Source organism: Brachyistius frenatus, unplaced genomic scaffold (genome assembly GCF_029030835.1).
Source record: "Brachyistius frenatus isolate BFR_SWC_R1_liver_20210118 unplaced genomic scaffold, ASM2903083v1 Contig_9, whole genome shotgun sequence".
Classification (NCBI taxonomy): Eukaryota; Metazoa; Chordata; class Actinopteri; family Embiotocidae; genus Brachyistius; species Brachyistius frenatus.
In genome coordinates, this window is record NW_027210608.1 from 5,760,903 (window position 1) to 5,781,494 (window position 20,592).

The following is a 20,592-nucleotide window of genomic DNA, read 5'->3' on the forward strand; positions in this document are numbered from 1 at the left end:
GGATTATCCCACATAGGCTCATTTAGTTTGTACTCATATGACAGAATGAGCACACGGGATATCTGATGCCCAGCTATGCTTAAAAAGGTCATCGCTTCTGCCAAGGATCATTATCTTTTTGGCAGATGATTTTTTTTCCTTTTTTGGTGCCATGGATTCATAACCCTGAGAGCATCATTCATGAAGCAATCCAATATACTGAAGGTGGAGATAAGCCGTGATTGCTGTCAAGCAGGTTCCTGCTCTGGGTGCTACTCGGTTCAAATCAAAGTCATAGACCTCAATAAAGAAGACAGCAGACCTCCCCAGCGAGATTAATCCCGATTAGACAAAAAGAAGTCCACAAACACAGGGGTATGATAACGCCACAAAAAAAAAAAGTATTCGTTTTATCAATAACCCAGCTGTGTTGCTCCGTTGTCCTGGTTTCTGCCTCTGCAGGACTGTAACATGATAAGCCGCTCTGAACGCCGACGGGAAAATCAGCTGGGAATCTAAAAATAATGATATTGATGTGTTTGCCTTTTTAAGTGTGGCTGTGTGTAACCTAATGCCTTTCACCCAGCGCTCCATGTGAAGATTCATCAAATGCACTTTGCACAGAAGATTTTTTTTTATTATTTTTTTTTTTTTAAATGAGCTCACCTGGCACCCATTTCAGAAGCACAGAATTGTAGAAACCTGTGGCAAGGGAAATGTGTCCTGCTCTCCTCAAATCATGATGAACTCGTTAATGACATGCTCAAACATTGAGGTCAGAGGCGCAGCCGTGAAGTAGTCTGATAGTTGTTTACTTCGGTTTTATAACTAAAAAAAAAAATCTGCAGTGTTCTACCTCAGCTCATCCATACAAATATGCCTGTTTTCATTGAATTATTTCAAAAATTCTGCATCACATGCCAACTAAAGTGCGTAGGATTCCACAACTTTCTTTCTTTTTCTCTCTTATCTTTAATAATGCCACTCATGCAAATCCTAAAAGCAGCGCTTGGTCTCATCTGTTGAAATGAAGAATAATCTCTCCCTTTAAATGTATTCGTACCCTTGATGGGTGTCCCTAAATTGAACCCTGTGCATTCTCTGCTTCTTTTATTTTTTTCATCTGTGTTATCTTTGTTCTGGTTTCTCGCTGTGCTTCGGGGAGAGAACACATCCGCTGGCTTTACACATGCAATTACGAGATAAGTGAAGAATGGACTTGCGTTACCTTACGTTTAAGGCGCCTAAAGCGAAGTTCTTGCTCCTGTTCAGCTCAGATAATGGACCTCAGTGCTAATATGTGCTTATATTTACAGTGGGGATACATTCACCTGCCTTAAAAACGTAGATTTTGTTCATGGCTTCGTATGTCTGCCCGTCTATTTATGAAACCTTGTAATAGTCAGTAATAGAAACAAATACACTTGACAGAGGTTGTAAACCTCATTAACAGCCGTGGCCGCTGTTATCTTATCAAAACAGAAATGCTGCTTATGCCTGTCGCTGTCAGAATAACATCCCAGTTTTGTTGATAGAATAAATAATATCTCATAGACTTACCCTGCAGTCCTCACGAGAGTCACGCACAGAATGCAAAGTGCAAATAACACTGACTGCCTCCATAAATACACACATACACCGCTCTCATACTTACTAAATGAGTTCATGAAAAATAGTAATCCTGATTTGAATCATGACAATATCATCAGCCATGTCAGCTCAACCTGTTCCATTTCCACTTCAGTTCCTTTTAGAAATCCCAACTCGTGTTTTTGTTTCACCTTTGTTGTTGGCAAGTTGTGTCTTCACTGCTTGCAGTTCACTGAGAGCTGCACGGAGTTTTGTCTTATGTCTGCCACGTCTTTTACGGAAGTGGGCGAGGAGCTTGATTTTCAGGGCCGAGGGGGTCCACGGGTGTTTGAGCTGGGACCGTTCAGAGTGGGACAGGAGAATCAGGGGATGTGGTCTGAGGGCAGGTCTGATGTTGAGATCATAGACTGTATGTAAGAGTATAGACGTAGCTATTGGATCTGAAAAATGGGACCAAAGCTGAAGTGCCTTAAACTGCAATACCATCAAGGGCCACTTCATACATTCCCATTCAACTTCTGTCATGAAATACCAAGTCAATACATTTTTTTTTTTTTCTGCAGGTCATTATAAGGTTATTCATGAAAGTCTTATTATTTATTTATTTTTGGTGGTCCTCCTGAAAATAATTACATCATTAATTAGATATTAGGCGTAGAAAAAGTACGATGCTTGAGAGGTGTGTCTGTTTGACTGACTGGCCTGTGGTGGTGTCAGGTTTCTGCTGTAGGAGGGCGGATGTAGTGTCTTCGAGTTCCCATTCAGATTGGGTCAGATTCACCACTTGCTGGTCCCCAGCTCGTCCAAATATGGTCACCTATGGGCTCCAAGGTAAGCCAGATGGCTGGAATGCCGAACTTGAGGTTTCAGAATGGCGGTTCACAAGCAAATGGGTGACGTCTCTATTGGTTACTGCTTTGTTTTAGATTGATTAGCATGTTGTCCGTTTGTGCTTTTATTTGACATGTTAGGCTCTTTCCGAGAGAGAAAATCCAGTTTCCCCTGTTAAGGGCAAAATCTACGGGAACTTCCCCATAGCAAGCTCAACTGGAAGTACAAAAAAAAAAAAAAAATAGTAATCCTTAGGGGTATTTTTCGCTTTGTTTTCCTTCCTCCACTGCAACATTGTTTTCATTCCAGCAACCAGGATTTACATTTCAGATAAGGGAAAAACAAACTAATATGATACAATGTAGAATAGGGGGGAGTTTAGTGAACTGGAAACAACCAGTGCACATTAAGTTGAGGACAGGCCATAATGTCTGTGCATAGTCTTCGAGCCTACAGCCATCATAACTTGCAAGAAGCATTAGCTGCTGATTGAAAAAGCTATTATACTAATGCTTTTTGTAAAGATAAAATTATCAAAAGATTATATTTAACAGCATGCTGTAGAGAACATTAGTTTTGTATCAGTTCCTCGCTAAAGCTTACTGTTGCATCACTTAACAACTCCAAACAAAGCAAAACAAATCTATTTCAAAGCAGAAGATTACTGGCAAGCGGTAAATTGTATTGATCGAAGGGCTCCTTGAAACACGGGGAGCTTTTAATTTGCTGTGCATTTATTGCTATAGCTTAAGTGAATTATCCTGAGGGTTCATTAGCCTCGTCCTTATGCGCCGCATGCGAAGCCCAGCACCTTAAGCAACCTGCCTTTTAGTCTCCTCTCCAGACGGCTCCAAAGTTACCAGAGGTAATCCAGCTTTCAGAACATTGTCACGTACTGTAGGGAGCTCCTCCTGCGGGAGGAGATTTAGAAAAGGGGCCGTCAAGGAGTGGCGACCTGCTGAGGCTTTTTGCATACTTTTTGGATTAAAGTCGGGTTTTTTTGTGTTGTTTTTTTTTTTTTTTTGCCGTGCTGGCGGTGTGGCTCTAGGGACGGCAGTGTCGGTCTGTCTTCCAGTCAGTCAATCCACCACTTTGGTCCGCACTCAAGTATCTTTAAAACTGTTTGATAGATTGCCACAAACTTTGGTACAAATGTCAGTGTTGCCAAGGAGATGATTCCTTGTGACTTTGGTGATTCCATCTCGTCAGATTTTTTTTCACTTAGCTCGTAAAATACCTCCACGTTGACTTGGTCAATTAGAGCTACCATAAAGCTACCACTTGTGGTTTTGAGTGAAATGTCTCGGTCGTGTCATGATATACATTTTATGATGACCTGCAAAGACTTCGGTGACCCCCTGCCGTTCCAAAGGAACACGTTTGCATGCTAACATCCTGATTTAAGGCAGTTACGACGGTAAGCATTCTGCCTGCGAAACGTCCGCGTGTCATTGTTATTCCCATTTTGATTGGGCTAAACCTTTCCTCTGTCCGTCCCCTCTGTCTCCAGGAGCAGCCAGGGCTTCATGCACATGAAGCTGTCGCGGACGAAGGAGAGCAAGTACATCCTGGGCCAGAACGGCTGCCCTTTCGACAGCGTGTCCGAGATAATCCACTTCTACTCCAGCCGCAAGCTGCCCATCAAAGGTGCCGAACACATGTCCCTGCTCTACCCTGTAGCCATCAGGACACTATAGTGCTCCGGCTCACCCCGCGAGGCGCCCTGCAGCGCCCACTAGGCCACCTTGAGGCTTCCCGCTGCCCGTCCCTGTGGACGCGACCCGCCAGGCTCACGGGAAGATGAATGGCGGCGTTCCCAAACTGCTGATCCGGACTCACCTCACTGGCCGACAGATCCCAGACCTGTTTTGAAGGCCTATTGCATTCTATCTCATACATACAGACTCAATGTTGCAGAAGTTTTTTTTTTTTAAATTTTTTATTATTATTTTATTGTATTTTATTTGTATTTATAACAGATATCCACTTCTTACGTGAGAAACTGACTATCTGATAACATCATTTAATTGATTGTTGAGCTGATTACCAATAGCAGTTAACACTCAAAGCAAAAGAAAGGTACAACATAACATTTGCCACTGGGATTCACATTTTTATCATTGTACCTTTGTCCTGTGAGTGCTCATCATGACAATGATGTATGAAATGTTTGTTTGACTTTCTCTTTTGGTTCGGCTCTGTTGAAACTGCAGTCGTATTTCAACGGGGACTTGAAGATTGTAAGCACTGTGTAAGGGAAGCAACATTAATGACGCATGTGGAGCGATATTGTCCACGCGGGCCTCATAGTGCGGCCAGGATATTGAATAAACTGGCCGTGTATGAATGGTGCGTCCCCAGCTGCGCGGAAACAACGGGCCTGTGATCTGCGTAGACTGATCTCTCTATCTTGTCATAACGCATGTTGTCTGCTATCCATCACTGAGTGGGTGTATAACAGCAGTGACAGTGTAAGTACTGTAGTGTTGAGACAGGCAGGAGAGCGTGATGGATGGGTCGACCCGTCCGACGCAGTCCAATTGGCTGAGGCTAGAGACCCGAGCCTGTCCGAGTGGACCAAATTAACCCCCCCCCCCCCCCCCCGCCACCCCTGCTTAGAATGGCTTTGCATTGGGAGAATGAAATATGCCTGCATTGTCTACCTCAGAAAATCAATTTCATTCGCCCATCTGCAGATCAATAGGTACAATGGGAGTGCAGACATCGATCTGCTCTCCCTTCGACATTCCCAATTCCCTTAAAATTGCATCAATGGTTTTAGGAATATGTTTTTTTGAATACGGTTAATCTAAGATTTTTTTTTTTTTTTTTTTTTTTTTTTTTAAATGAAAACACTTTCTTCAGATCAGCAACTGTATGTATAGTCACTATTATAATACTGTGTAATGTCAGTAACAAATGTTTGGTTAATGCCTTATAATGCATGGGTCAAATCAGTCCACCAGATCAGCTGATTTCCAGTTCTGCTTTTGACGATTGTTCTGTGACTGTAATTTATTCCGGGCTGATTATTACTGATGTGTTGCTCCTCTGTGATTGCCCCCCCCCACCCCCCGCCCTCATCGTTATGTGCCGATGTGATCGTGTCTTTTTGCGGACTACTCTGGCCTCTTTTTGCTGTGGTGCTTTGCCTTTTTTTTTTTTTTTTTCTCGTTTCCAGTTCTGCTTAATGCACGTTTGCCTCGGCAGCCTGACTCCGAGACACGAGTCGCTGCATCTCCGGGGTTGTCAAATCGGGCCATCGTGTGAGAGAGACGATGGCGCACACGTACACCCCTCCCCCCCCCCACCCACCCTCCAACATCGATCACAGTGAAGCCTATCCAGACCAGATAAACACCTACCTTCAACCTGTCACGCTTCTACTTCACATTCAAATCTCCAGACATCCATACATGTGTGAACGAGAGCGAGTATGCATGTGTGCAACATGTTCCTGTGTACGGTAATTGTATGAGAATGTGTGCAGACCTTCAGAGTTGGTGTGTGTGTGTGTGTGTGTGTGTTTTTTTAACCCTGATGGTTCCTGCTCGCAGCTACAGATCGAACCTTTTTTTTTGGCTGCCGGCTTTTCTTTTTTTTTTCTTTTTTATCCTCCCCTGAACTTTAAAAAGTAGAATTCGTTTTGTGACTTTTTTCTTAATGTATTCCCTAATGAACCAGATGTGATTTTATCAACTCATAGGAATGACGCTGCAGTTTATTCTAACGGAGCCGATGATACTTCAGCCTGCAGCATGTAATATTACCTACCGACCTATTACAGCCAGAGGAAGCCGCACCGTGAAGTTAGTCGAATAAGACTTGGTATCGCATGCATGATCAAACTACATTCTTCAGAGGAAACCTTTATCAATCCTATGAGTTGTAGAGTTCAGTGGTTTGATGAGTACAAAGTAAAAGAAAATGAACATTTTGTGGGGAAGCCTTTGGTCCAAGCTGAAAATGACTGACACTAGGAATTAGAAACTGACTTTATCGAGCGTGACCACTGTACATATAAAGTCCAGCCCTGTGTCGCAGCAAAGTGTGTAATACACACGCCCGTCCACTAAAGGGAAGCGTGTTGTTGACACGCCTGGTGTTGTTTAGACGTGAGAAGCAGGTCATGTGACAAAGGTCATGTGAGAAAACATCACTCGATGGAGGTATTGAGACGAAGTACGAAGGCAGTAAGAAGGCAGGAGAGGAGGTTAGGTGTCGAAAGTCACGAACGTTGAAGCCCAGGGGCGTTTTTTTTTATTGAAATGTTGGTTTGAAACCGTAACCACGTGTTTTTTTTTTCTGTCAGCCGAACCAAGGTTTGTTTTTCCGGACCTTAATGGTGGTTTTGTTTTCCTAAAGTACGTGACGCTGACACGCTTCCCTCTGGTGGACCGGTGTGTACATGACATGCTTTGCCGTGATACCGGCTTTCAAAGTCGGATAACATGTTGGCTTTGACTATATATCCGCTGTGTGCTATGCAACTCTTAAACTGCAGTTAATGAAGGGAAAACGACAGGAGTGCGTGCCTCCAACTAACATTTGTGACAAATGTGATGGTACAAAATGTCCGCCGGGAGGAGACGTAATCAACAGTGACATTTTTAGTTTAAAAAAAAAAAACTTTTAAGTGGGATGTATTGAGAAGTTTATTTTGCTGGTGCAGTAAGTGAGCAGACAGACGTCGCTGTCGTGAGGTCAGTATGTCACGTGAGGGTTGTCTCCTCGTGGCATCCGCAGCTTTACTGAGGAATCGGATGTTGTCGACGTGGACCTATGTGTTTTCTTGAGAGCAGTTATCCTAAGAAGAAATGCAAATTTAAAAAAAAAAAATAAACTATATGTGTGATGTATCCTTTATGTTCTGAATGTTCACTGTTGGGTAGATGAAAAGTTGCCAGTAGAGGCTCTTTATTTAGTTGCTGCTGCTGATGAGTGCTACTCTACTACGAGAGAGAGAGAGAGAGAGAGAGCCTGTGTATGATGGGCACACTGCCAGAGAGAGAGAGAGAGAGAGAGAGGCCTTAGCTCTGGAGGAAATAAGGGGGAAACGGGAGACATGTAGGGGAAGAAGGGAGAGACTGGAAGGGTTTGGAGGGGGGGAGGAGGGGGAGGGGGTTCTGCAGTCAGCGGACACACTCTTCCCATTCAAATATTTCTATTACGAGAACCTGAAAGAACCCTTCTCCTCCCTCAGAAGTGTCTTAAAGCTTGTGTGTGTGTGTGTGTGTGTGTGTGTGTGTGTGTGTGTGTGTGTGTGTGTGTGTGTGTGTGTGTGTGTGTGTGTGTGTGTGTGTGTGTGTGTGTACTGGTGTAAGCAGCCATCAGCCATTGACTTGCCCCGCGCGTATCTTGTGTATCACTTTACTGTGGTAAAGTGGCATGTATGAGTCTCCTCTGTGTACATTTTCGTGGCACGTATGTATGCACTACTACGACATATCTGTACAGTCCCTCATGGCCAAATGTATATACTGAATGTATTGTATGGGGACATAGAGGCATCGAGGTTCAAAATAAATAAAGTTGGGTTTATGAGTTTAACGTGGGATTGGATATTTTGATGACCCTTTTTTTTTCCCCCCCTCTCGTTTTACACAATAAAGCAAACGCGTAATTATTTAGCAGGCGGAAAGCCCCTTCCACTACATCCACCATCAGTGTGTTACCATGGTGAAGCCCTTCAATAAGACGTGAAGAGCAACCATTGTTTGAGTCAAGGACAGAATGCTGAAGCTATTATCCAGCCAGTACTCCAGCACTTATTCTCCATTGATCCACTTTATAGCCCAGTCCTGTAATTATTTTTTTTATTTTTTTCATCCCAGTAGAATTTGCTTGATCTGTCAGTGTGTGAACCTCACCCTCCCAATATTTCCTACAATTAGGTTTCTTGTTTCCTGTAATTACACCTCACGCCTTTGTTTCCCTGCTTTAAAGTCGTTGATAGCAGTTGTATATGCATGCGAGCTTTTTTTTTTTTTTTGATCTGCGCAGTAGATTTTATGAAGCGTAAATCATATATGATTCTTGGCATTTGAAGAGAGCCTTTGCCTCGAGTAACAGATTGAGAGGACATTTCTGGGCCAGACAAGAGGAGACGGAGAAGCCAACAGACGGTGTTGATTTTCGTAGTGGCAGTTTATTTTATTGCTGTCAAATAGTTTGCTGCTAATTTTCACTTCTGTGGTACTAATTATAGGGGGAATAATACATATCTTAGAATAATATATATTTATATTCATATTTATCACTGAAAACGGTGTGCTTTTGTATAGACAGATTTTGCATTCTTTCATGTACTGGGTCTGGTTTGGTAAACAAAATATTTAATTGATAATTGTTTTTGCTTTTTTTTTATGCTTTTCTTAAATTCTACAGAATTACAGGTAATGTGGATCAGGTAACGAGCTGTGATATTTCCACTGCATTATTCACTTCACTACAGACATATAATGCTTTCACTTGAGAAAAAAAAAAAACGAGTTATCAAAATTCTTATCAGAACTTTCTGAATTTGTGAAAATCCTGCGATATGCTTTAACCCGCATGGACTGTGTAATACACCCATCAGTCCACCAGAGGATCCCAATGCTGCGTTCAAATGGAACTCATGGAGCTCCTGGTTACGACGTGGGAAGTCCTCTGCACCGTTGCCGGGCGGCAGCAACATGGAGGGCGTCTCGAAGCCGAAGAGGCAAACGGAGGTAACGTAAAGCACTGAGGGAAAAGATGGCCGTTGGGAAGCTCCACATTTTCCTCGGACATGGCATCATCTACGTTGTGAAACTTAACAACACCAAACTCATGACTAAAATGATGGACTTTACAGATTTCACTCGGACAACTTCTGTTCAAGCCGGTGAAAAAGCAAAAGTCCAACATGGATTTATTTTACGTAATGTTAGTACCTTACTTATATAACGGTGCTTATTTAGCATACATAATATATGTTAAGTAACTTTTGTCATGTACATAACATTACTTCTGTAAACGTACTTATTTCACCCAAATTGTGATCTTTTCTTAACTCTATTCGAGTAGTTTTTGTGCCTGAACCACTTGCGTTTACTTTTCACGCCAGGCAAAACGTGGCACCGACGCGCTGCGCTCTAGTGGACTGACGGGTGTACTACACCCTGCGCCGTGACATTAGGTTGGATTTCCAGTTATGGGGGTCGATATGAAGGCGCTTGTTTGGTTCAACTGATAACATTACTGTCTGTATTACTTAAAAGACTCGAGTAGCATCTAACGTTTCCTTCAAAACCGAAATAAACTGGATTACCCTGAACAGGTGGGACACGTTGGCTTCCATGAAATCAAACTCTCAAGCAGGAGCGAGAGCTTTTCTTGGGATTTTGAGGTAGCTCCTTTTTTCCCCCCCCCCTCAAGTGAACGCGTTACACTTTCCTACCTTTGAGCCAGACACTTCACTACAATACCGCTATATGCAAACCCTCAGTGCTGTTGCAGGCAATTTGATCAGTGAAATCCCTAATCCCTCACCCTAAAATCGCTTTCAGGACTGTTGCATTGTGACGGCAAAAAAAACAAAACAAAAAAACCCTGTTTTTAACGGAGCCCATTTCGGCCACAAAACAACTGGCAGGCATTCAGGAAGAGCCCGGGGCAGGAGGGTTGATGAAAGGAAACATTGAATATTCACAGCCTCTCCACTTGTCTGATAGCGGGCTGAATCTGTAATGCGTCCACCTCGAGCTCGGCTTTTTCCAGTAACTGAAACAAACACGGTTCATCTGACTGCATGCACAAGTGAATAGTAAAAGCAAACGTGTTTCTGAAGCATTTTATGGCAAAAGTCTGTGTTGCAAACTTCACTCCACAAAGATTTATTTATTTATTTTTTTAAGTAGAAGCTACACACACACACACACACACACACACACACACACACACACACACACACACACGTCAATTTAGATTTAGTAGTTGATTTCCTTCTTTCATACGTCTCAATCGAATCCAACCCCCCCCCCCCCCCATCAAAACAACAAAAAAGTGCGAGTTGTATTTCAGGCTTCCTGTTCTAACTCCCTCAGAGGTTTGTGAATGATCTCTGGCTCTCCCTCTGCCGCAGCTCTGTTCTCCTCCAGAGGAGCGCCATCAAGGGTTAAAGCACCTGGGATGAAATGCATCAAAGACGCTTTTGTGGAGGAAAAGAGTGCTGGAAAAAAGAAGGAGGGGGGGGGGGGGGAGGGGGGGGGGGGGAGAGAGAGAAAAAAAAGAATAAAAGCATGGCTTGAAAGCAATGAATAGGCCACAAGGGGATAAAATGGCCTCGTGTCCATCAGAAGCTCATTTCATATTCCGCTCAGTCACGGCGGGCAGAAAGCAATCTCAGGTAACAGACCTTATGTTAATAACACGTGAGTTGCCTCCTTTCAGGAAGACAAAGGCGGATGGAGGCTATTATACCGACTCCATCCTTCCCTCCTGCTCCGCCGCGTCGTGCGGAGACGGAAGTGTTGGTATTGTTCCGCTGCTCTGTGAAGCCTTGATTAGACCTGCTTCCACACCTTTTTCCACGAGCCCCTGGCTCTGATTGGTTTCTTTTGGCTTAATGTATTGGCCGTAATGGCGTGGTGCAGAACCTTCCTCATTACCTGAATCCCGGGTCACCGGGGAGGGGGAGTAATTGGGCAGATCGGTGCCAGCTTCAAAGCTCCCAGGCTTGGTTCGTTAGAAAGGCCTCGTCCCAGTTGAGCCTCTATGACTGATGGACGGAGCGCAGCTGAAGGCGGCCTGTGAATAGAGACCATATTGATCTGACAAAATATGATATTATTTGATATATATATATATATATATATAATATATCATATATAATATTATATATTAAGATGGAGAGGTGAGGAGAGAGTCGACAGGTGAAGAACAGTCCACGTGGTGTTTTGCAATTCCAGTTATCGTGCTAGATTTACTTCCAGTCGATAGTGATCCCACAGCTGACAACAAAAAGGGACCTAAATATAGGATGTAATAACATATTTACTTGTGCCGTGTGTGTGTGTGTGTGTGTGTGTGGGGGGGGGGCTGCGTGGAGCGCACTGTGCAGCGTCTCCATGACAACTTCACATGGTGATTTGCCACAGTAAATTGTTTTGAATATTATGAAAGCCAGGCTTTACAGCAGCAATACGAGCAGTCGAAAACAGCACATGTATGTCATACTGAGTGTATGCTGCAAGAAACACAATGTCTGATTGACACCTAAAAACAAGTCTTCATTGTTCCTGCTTGGTTTTTTTTTTCTTTTTCTTCTTCTAACCAGCCACAACTCTTGCTTTTTTTAATTTGACAGACAAGACAATGACACTTTTCTTCACTATTGTCCCGTCGGAGTCGTTTCCTTTCAGCACGATGGAAAATGCTTTATTTTGAAAATACCCTTGGGAGGCAGTTGGAGGTGGAAATTGCCCGCAGGTGTGCATGCATATGAAACGGGGACGGGGACAGACGGGACACAAAGCGCCGTGCGGCTGCTGTGCTAATGAAAGGCCAATTGGCTGATTGAGCTGTCACATTCACAGATGCAGTAATAAAACTAAGCAGGACAATTACTGTAGATGGAGGACGGCGGGTGGTGGAAGAGGAGGGGACATGCAATATGTCCCCGTCCCCCCACACCTCTCCCCCATCCCTTCCTTTAAAATAGCCTGACTGGAGACAATGAGACAAAGCAAATGTATCTGTCTGTAAAACGGCTGGGGCTGGGAGAAAGGGGGGTGGGGGGGGGGGGGGCTCAGCTTGTGGTAATGATGCTCTGACAAGCACGGCAACACATCAGTGGACGTTTCATGAAGCTCTCACCTTCGTCTGTAAAACTTCCCGTTTCATGTTACTGGCTGTCTGAGCGTGTTGCCCTCTTCGAAAAATGAAAGCGCACCACTACAAATAAAAACCATTCATCAAGAGGTGCTCCACAGAGGGCAGATGAAGAACATGATTTCAAATTTGGGAAAAGAAGAAGAAAAATAAAATAAACAAGCTATGTGTGTGTGTGTGTGTGTGTGTGTGTGTGTGAGAGAGAGAGAGAGAGTCAGGTCTGCATAGAAACTACTGCATTGCCATCTAGTGTCCATGTCGGAGAATTACACTCTGTTAAATTCAATTTGAAGACCTTTTAACAGCACCTATAAAAACATTTCACACCAACAACCAGAAAAAAACAAAAAAAAAATCCATTCCGACTGAAAATAACTTTTTAGTCTTGGCGTCCTGTATAGGTGTGGAGGGGGGTTTGTTTGTGTATGCCCGGGGGCCCTTTGTCTCATAATTGGTCCATGTCTGGCTAAAGGGAAGAAAAATGGATAGATCAACCAATTAAAAAAAAAAAATTTAAAAAAAATTTGATAATTCAAATAAATACTCAAACTTCCTAGTATCTCTCTCCTAATGTTACTATCAATGGTAGGAATACAAAGAAAATTCAAGGCCAATTTCAATTTAAATTGAAGACTTTCTGATACCATCTAATGTCTTTTTTGTTGTTGTGCTTTTTAAGACTTTTAAAAACCTGCAGAAATCCTGATCATACATTTAATTTACATTTTGTTATACCGTATATTCTTGCACAATAAAGAAGGAAACAAACAAGTGAAATGAAATCCGCGCAGATGATGTTGAGGATGTAAATATGTTCATATTTATTCCAAGCTTTGTCACATTAATAAGAAAATGCGGTAAGTTGGTGTTATGTCAAGTTGTCATGACCTGTGGAGCTCTGCTGAAATGGTTCTGTTGGTACGTTTTGAAGGTAAATGTGGTAACAATAAGAACTCTGTACGTCTGAGGTCATAGTTTGCTTATCGTCTCTGGGCAGCAGGGTGACCGGCTGCTTCCCGCTCCCTCCTCTGCGGAAGGCTTTTGTCCTTCGGGTTTCGGGCTCAGAGTCCCGGGCCTCCAGCAAAAATGAGCTCGAGGGCAGCCTGGATGTCACCATCTGTGGCCTGCAGCGCCCTCAGCATCAGCTCCTCATCCTGGATCCCCATGTCCCTGAGCTGCTGCATCTGGGACTGCCAGCGACCCTGGCGGAACAAAAAAACACCTTGAACCAAACACTCGAAACAGTCCAAGCAGCTGCAGCGTACACCAGACGGCGATACCCACTCATTATAAAAAGGCCAGTTACAATTTGCAATATTATCCCCCCCCCCAGGATGTAGTCGGTTAGTTCACCTGGAGAGCGGACATGTTGGTAGCTTGCAGAGCTTGCTGCAGTGCCTGGCTGAAGAGATCGTTACTGACCGGGGTCCCTGCTGGCATCGGGGCTACGCCGCTGGAGGGGTCCGCCTTAACCAAAGGTAGAACGGAAAAGGAAAAAAAGATGTGGCCGGTTTCGCAGCACGGATCAAACGGTTGCCGTGGACGACTTCCCGGATGACGCCGAGTGACAGACCGTCTGCTGCGTCAGGTCGGCGTGTTTTTAAAACATCTTTAATGTGCGATATTTTATTCTCAATTCAATTCTAAGTCGCTTCAGTGGTTTAAAATCATCTTTCATGTCTTAAAAATGTAAATCCAGCTCACCTGGCTCGCCGTCGTTGGCGTGACGGCGCTGCTGTCGGGAGTGCTGGCGAGGGCCAGAGCCGTCGCCAGCTCGCTCTGCGTTATCGGTCGAGGGCCCGTCGCTCCGCTGTGGCTCAGAGACACCGGCCGTATTCCCGCCGAGATGCCGCCTCTGCTGGAGGGCCCCGCCGGGCTCCCCTGTCACACACATGCAGAAAAACGCCCGTGTGATGTTAAAGCCATCGGTAACGTTGCCATTTCCCCAACGCGTTGTGTTTGGTTTCGATGATTGACTTACAGACTGGAAGTCTTCCTCATCGTCGGACATGCCCTCAAACATGAAGCCTCCTGGCGGCAAACAGAGCAAAGAAGTCTCATAAACAAGCCGGACGTTCGTGAAGTAACACGGTAAATAAAGGGGGAAAACGGGAGCGGGTTTTAGACGCCGACGTCGGTGAAACGCTTCGTGCATCGATTGCTGATCCTCCTTTGGCTTCCACGAATCGGGCCTGCTTTCTCCTGAACCGCACTTACTCACTTACCCGGCATGTCGCTGTAAGAGCTGGCTGAGACGTTGCGTGAGGAGCCGGCGCTGGACTGAGCGGGCATGCTGCCTGCCACCGAGTGCAGGACCAGGATGATGGCATTGACGAGGGCTGGGTGCGAGCTGATTAACCTACCAGACAGACAGACAGACAGACAGACAGACGGGGGGGGGGGGGAGAGATAGAGTGGGGGGGATTGAAACAGCCATCGTGCAACAAATATGAGGTGCCATAACAAAAGGAAACAGCCGCACTCACACGTCCAGCATGTTGGGGTCTGTGAACTGCACAAAGAGATCTTTATCTTGGAGCACACCTGTACGTTTTAAAGGGAGATGTTACCGTTTGTTTGGTGCAGCGATATGGCATTGAGCTGTTCGTGCCACCGGTCTTACCTAAGGCGACTGGGTCTGACCTGAGCCCCGGTGTGGCTACGATGATCTGATCCAGGGACTCTTTGTTTGTCAGCATTTTATACACCTAAACGAGTCGGGGAAAAGAGAGTAAAGGTAGCAGAAGAAGAAGAAGAAGCAGCAGTAACGGCGCTTGTATGCGGTAGAGCGTCTGCAGGAGTAGCTGTGGCAGTCGCCCGTATTAGCGTCGGTCTATTCCTCTTAATCCCTCAAGTCGACATGCTCGTTGGTCTCTGACATGGAAAGCTGCCAAGCTCTAATAGCGAACCGTGTTCCTGCCGAGGATCCTGCTCCCGGCCGTCCGGGGTTTCTGTTCACTCGCTCGCTGCCCCGAAATGCATCCGGAGTGTTCCCGACTGAAGCAAACAGCTGCGAACGCAGGCGTGACGGCACCCAAAGAGCTGCGGAGAGGAGTCCGGTCGCTCCGGCCAAACATTCTCCCGGTCGAGGACGCGTGTCCGAATATTAGAAAATGTGAGCGTCCCATCGCTTTTCCTGGTGGTGGACGGGTCTGATTAGCATTTTACTGTGAGGAAGGCACGGCACGTTAAAAAAAGAAAAGAAGCTGTAGACCCGTTTAGGATTGAGGAGGAGATGGACTCCACATCCTCTCCTCTGCAGAGCTGTGGCCACACGCAAAACAGCAAAGAATGTATTAAGCAGTAAAGTCCGTTTTCAGTTCAGGTGAAGTCAGAAAAGAGGTGAAACACACTGACAAGGATTCAATCAATGCATTTGCTATACTGTCAGGGCTGAGCGTTAACTTGATAGTTGATCATATCCTGATATGAGAGTAGATATCGGTCTAGATTTTGGATATCTTGATGTAAATGGTAAATGGTCTGTACTTGTATAGCGCTTTATCACCTTTCGGTCTCAAAGCGCTTTAACATGGTTTTCCCATTCACCCACTAACGAGACAGATCACCGTGCAGAGTGCTGCCATCAGGAGCACATTCGCACACCGATGGTACACCATCGGGAGCAACTTGGGGTTCGGTGTCTTGCTCGGGGACGCTTGGGCGTGTGGACGGGAGGAGCTGGGGATCGAACCACCGACCTTCTGATGAGTGTGCGACCCACTCTACCGTCTGAGCCACAGCCTCCCATATGATGTGGCATAAGTGTTGTCTTTTCCTGGTCTGAAAGGCTTCATTACAGTAAAGAGGTGTCATTTTCTGAACTTATCAGACTGTTCTGGCTGATCTATTGTTTGCTTTTACCCACCGAGTCATGATGTCTACATTACTGATGAATATGTATCAAACATTTATCATGTAAATATTTTGTGAAAGCACCAAACGGTCATTCGTACAACACCGTACGAGTATTTGGTCATCCGTATTTTGAAATTCGAGGTGATATTTTGTCTATGCCGCGAAGCCGTGCACTGTCTTGTGCTACCAAACAATTCAGAACTAGAGGAGAGAGATCTGGCCAATAAATCAAATGTGAGTTTTTGGCCGATTTGTGATTTCAGTTTCCGTTTGGGTTTTCTTCATTTAAACCACGTGCCTACGGGGCCGTGTGTGCAAGACCAACGAAAGAAAACAGCCCCGCACGCATTTTCCAAATGTAAAAACAGGAGAGAAAAGCCTGAGGAGCAGCTGGGCAACGCAACAAAGGGCTTAAACACTGTACGACGCTTCCTCCGCACATCGGTTTCAGCCGAGCGCTTCGCATTTGACACCGACTGTCTTCAGCGAGCGAGTAAAACCAGGCTTTTTGACTGCCCAAACGATGACTTGCGTTAATTTCTCTCCATCAGTGCCCCGTCTTGTCATAGAGAGTGACCCCAGAAAGTTGTTTCATCTTTGTCAGAAGCTGCTGCTGCCATTATGTAAAGTGTTTGACTGGCAAAAAGGTCTCTAAGCCTACATCGCTGTTGTCACTCCGACTGTTTCTCTCTGCTTGTGCAGGTGGGCCAGAAGGTGAAAGGGACTATCAGCCAATCAGACCCTGTTCTGTCACTACTCTCAGTCCTTCATTCTTTCTGCTATCAGGTTACTAAACGCCGAGTGGTCCTTTTAAAAGACTGACCCATTTTTTTTTTTTAAACTTATTTATATTTTCTGCTTCTTGTTTCCATGCATCAAGCCACGCGTGTTGTTAAATTGACCCGTTGCCTCCGAAATATGGCCGAAGCCACTTTGTTTGAGTTTCTAAAGCCGTGTGTACGGACTGCCCTTTTTCGGTACCAATAAAGTTGTCTTGACTCTTATTCTAATGGTGGGGGGGTTATGGATCCAGCGCTCAGCCTCAGCCTAGACCTCTGCCCTGCGGGTTTTACCAAAAGGCTCAGATATTCCCCAATGACAATAATCAGAGAGAGAAGGTGTCCCACACGCGGTGGATGAAAGACCACCGGGCTTCTTAACGTGGACTCAAAAATGAATTAAAACGGGCTCAAACTAAATACCCGAGCAGCTCGGTGAAGTTCATTGTCTGCGTGCGTCCTCTGCTCACCGAGTCTCTGTAGGCAGAGTTGAGAGAATGAAGAGCGGCGTGAAACACCCTGAACTCCCTGGCTGCAGTCGCTCTGTTTACAGGCTCTGGGGAAACACAACAAAAACACACGTTCACGTTGAGACTTTCGGTGTCACTGACACGATCAACAGCTTCAAAACAAGTGTCATACCTTACACTGACCTGAATTGCTCTCTGGCTCTGGCCACGTCTTTTTCAGGATGTGTAAGGTGGACCCGGGCTGAATCCCGCAGGCGTCCAGAGTCAGGTCGTCCTTGAGTTTCCGCCCGCAGTGCAGCAGCTCTGGTAACCACGTGGACAGAGACGTTTGACGGACAGCTTAACACACACACACACACACACACACACACAGCCTTTTTTTTTTTTGTAACCTCACGGAACAACGAGGTGCGCACAAACACACAACCACGTCCCTCCGGCTCCTGTACAGACCTATCAGCTCGGGGTCTGGGATGGAGTCCGGGAGCTGAGCCGCGACGAGCTGCTTTAAAGTCGCGACTCGGTACCCTCCGGGCGGGACGTCCCCCGGCATCATCTCCGGGAAGTGGAAGGTGGACTTGGGCTGATCCGCCAGCTTCAGGGAAAGGTGCCACTCTGAAGAGCTCATCTTCATCCTGGTGACGCGACACACAACAGCCTCAACGTGGTGGCACGGGCAAAAGTCATTTATGTCGTTGGGTTTGTTTTTTTTGGGGGGGGAGGAATCAATTGCGGCGTTAGCAATGGTGCTAATTGGTTAGCTGCTCTGCGTTTACTAAAAAAACATAAAAGCACAACGACATGCTACATTAAACGAGTGCGTCTGTTGTAATACGGCAGGTTTTGAACATACTCCTCCTCATAAAACATACGTATTAAAAGATAAGGCTACGACCACGGAGGTGTCTCTAAAATAACTGCACACTCACCTTTTTTTTTTTTTTTTTTTTTTTATTGTTGACATTCGCTCCACTTCCTGGTTTATGTCACGTGGTGTGCGTAACGTTTACGGACGCTGACCGAACAAAGGAGCGTTTTTACTGCTCGAAGTTCTTCGCTGTGATCTTGTCTTGATGAACTATATTAATATTATGTAGGCTATATTTTATATTCTGTTACAATTTACCCGAATATAAATATATTCTATCTTTTAATGGCTTGATTGCAACTACGTCTCTTTCATTATATTAGTTACAGTTTTTGTTTTGTTTTTTTTGTTCACTTTTTAGTCGTGAACTCTTAAGGTGTGCAGGTGTCTTTGATTAATTTACTGTGTCCCTGTTTTTTTTTGTTTGTTTTTTGCAGAAAACTTGTATTAAACACGTAATATGGAAAATATCTTCCTCTTCTTTATATCCAGAAACATTGGATAAAAAAAAAACACGTTATTGTATACAGTGCCATAACTTAAGGTCACCTGTCACATTTTATTCAAAGGACATAAATACAGATAATGAACGTATTAACCAACGCACATAGCTTATTATCTTACACATGTACGATAATGCTTTATCAAAAACAACATTAAAAAAAAAAAAAAAAAAAATGTTTTCAGAGTGTTTGACAAGCCATGTTGGTTATTTGACAACGGGCTGGGTTACATATGTTTGAACACATATTAGATAATAATAATAATTAGATAATAATAGAGGACAGATACAGGAGATCATTCCTGCCTACCGCAATAAGACTGTACAATAACTCACCTCTGGCAAAATCCATCACACAACAATAACACTGTTGTCTGTGTTTCTTGGTTGTTTGGTTGTTTGTATATAATATATATAGATATATACTGTGCATTTTATATTTAACATTTTTTACTGCTAGTTTATTGCTTTCTATTATTATCTTATTGCTTCCTGTATGCTGCTGTAGCGAAAAAAATGTCCCCTTGGGGATGAATAAAGTAACTACCTAACCTAACCTAACCTAACCTAACCCTAACACAAAACTGTGTTCACTAAACGGTTAATAGCGGCGGAGGAGGGCAGGAGGAGGAGGAGGAGGAAGGGGGCGGGGGGATCACCGGTGACATCACCGCTGGACAAAGCAGCAAGGAGTGGTTTTTGTGGAGACGTCCCAAATCAATGGAGCGAGCCCAGACACTCAGAAAAGCCCCCCGGTAGTTTTATTCTCCGTGAAAACCGAGTGTCCCGGTCGCAGTTCTCGTAGTGCTTTTGCTGTGAGAGGAATGAACTGCTGCGGAAAATAACCTCGCCTGCACTGGACAGAGAAAAGAGTCACCGCCGCTGGACGGTCGGTGGGTTTTAAGTTTCGCCCACCTAACATGGTAAGCATTAAGCAGCGGCGATTGGAAAAAAAAAAAAAAAAAAAAACCCAGCGCGAGCTAACGGACAAGGTTGCCACGCGCAAGCTAATGAAAAAAAAAAAAAGATAACGGTGAACTTTCAGTGGTTTCCAAAAGACGATCAACAGCTGCGGAGCAGAGGAACCCCGTGAAGAAGCGGCAGGCGACCTGCTTCACACAACGAGCTCCGTTAGCTCTTGTATCGGTCTCTCTGGTCACGTCTGCGTGTTTGTTTGTACTTCTGAAAGCAGCCTGATCAAACATCACAGATATAACATGTATCTCATAACGGATATGAATTAAACGGAATACGCCCCCATTTGACAAAAAGGTAACACTGCATTCAATGGCAACTTCCATTATTCAATATGGACACATAAAAGTAAGTTATACATATATATATGTGTGTGTGTATACACAGAGCTAATTCTTCTTCTATTTCTTCTCGTCTCTTTTTCTCTTTCTGGATGAAATTAACTGTAAATTCCTGCTGCACAGAACTACACTTATTCCATCTCTCGTTTCCTCCATTATTTAGTTCCTTCTGTCAAAGTACTGGATAATTTAATCTCCGGCAACCATTTAGATCAAGCAAAAGCGGTACACAAAAAAAAAAAAAAAAAAAAGAAGTTTGCAGGTTGGGAACCACTGGAACAGGAGCTGCTGTCGTCATAGTGCCCTTATCACATGATCATGCAGCTGTGCTTTGCTGGCAGCCTGTGTTCCTGTGGGATGTAGGAGCATGTCGTATTTATTACCATTATGACAACTGTTATAGGAAGTGATCACTGGTAGAGCAGAGATAATGATCTTAGATAGATAGATAGATAGATAGACTTTATTGATCTCACAAGGGACTTTTCTTTTTTAATTTCACAGTGTACAAGGTGGTCTACCCCCTTTTTGTTTAGCCAGGGAT

General features: G+C 44.5%; 3 protein-coding genes across 7 annotated transcripts in view; 2 read left to right on the forward strand and 1 right to left on the reverse strand.

Moving 5' to 3' along the window:
* The window catches only part of LOC138616273 (SH2 domain-containing adapter protein F-like), a 127,271-nt gene extending 119,316 nt beyond the window's left edge, over positions 1-7,955 (forward strand). For all 3 annotated transcript variants that reach the window (XM_069690471.1, XM_069690472.1, XM_069690473.1), the window contains one exon: positions 3,911-7,955. In XM_069690471.1, coding sequence (XP_069546572.1) covers positions 3,911-4,097 — 187 coding nt within the window. In that variant the 3' untranslated portion in view covers positions 4,098-7,955. The remainder of the gene's footprint in view (positions 1-3,910) is intronic.
* Positions 7,956-13,052: 5,097 nt separating this feature from the next.
* Positions 13,053-18,161, reverse strand: LOC138616279 (ubiquitin-like protein 7). 3 transcript variants are annotated; one of them, XM_069690480.1, is made up of 10 exons: positions 17,816-18,161; positions 17,546-17,701; positions 17,363-17,448; positions 14,879-14,963; positions 14,742-14,799; positions 14,481-14,614; positions 14,237-14,286; positions 13,960-14,136; positions 13,609-13,722; positions 13,053-13,457 (listed from the first exon to the last, which is right to left on the reverse strand). In XM_069690480.1, exons 1-10 carry the CDS (start codon positions 17,994-17,996, stop codon positions 13,317-13,319), a joined length of 1,182 nt encoding a protein of 393 aa, XP_069546581.1. In that variant the 5' UTR covers positions 17,997-18,161; the 3' UTR covers positions 13,053-13,316. The 3 variants fall into 3 exon arrangements, with proteins under 3 accessions (XP_069546581.1, XP_069546582.1, XP_069546583.1); XM_069690481.1 differs by having other exon boundaries at positions 17,546-17,665; positions 17,816-18,159; XM_069690482.1 differs by lacking the exon at positions 17,546-17,701 and having other exon boundaries at positions 17,816-18,160.
* Positions 18,162-19,398: 1,237 nt separating this feature from the next.
* cd276 (CD276 molecule) overlaps positions 19,399-20,592 on the forward strand; it is a 68,722-nt gene continuing 67,528 nt past the window's right edge. Inside the window, exon 1 of the mRNA XM_069690485.1 lies at positions 19,399-19,655. The gene's annotated coding sequence lies outside the window, so the exon portion shown is untranslated. The remainder of the gene's footprint in view (positions 19,656-20,592) is intronic.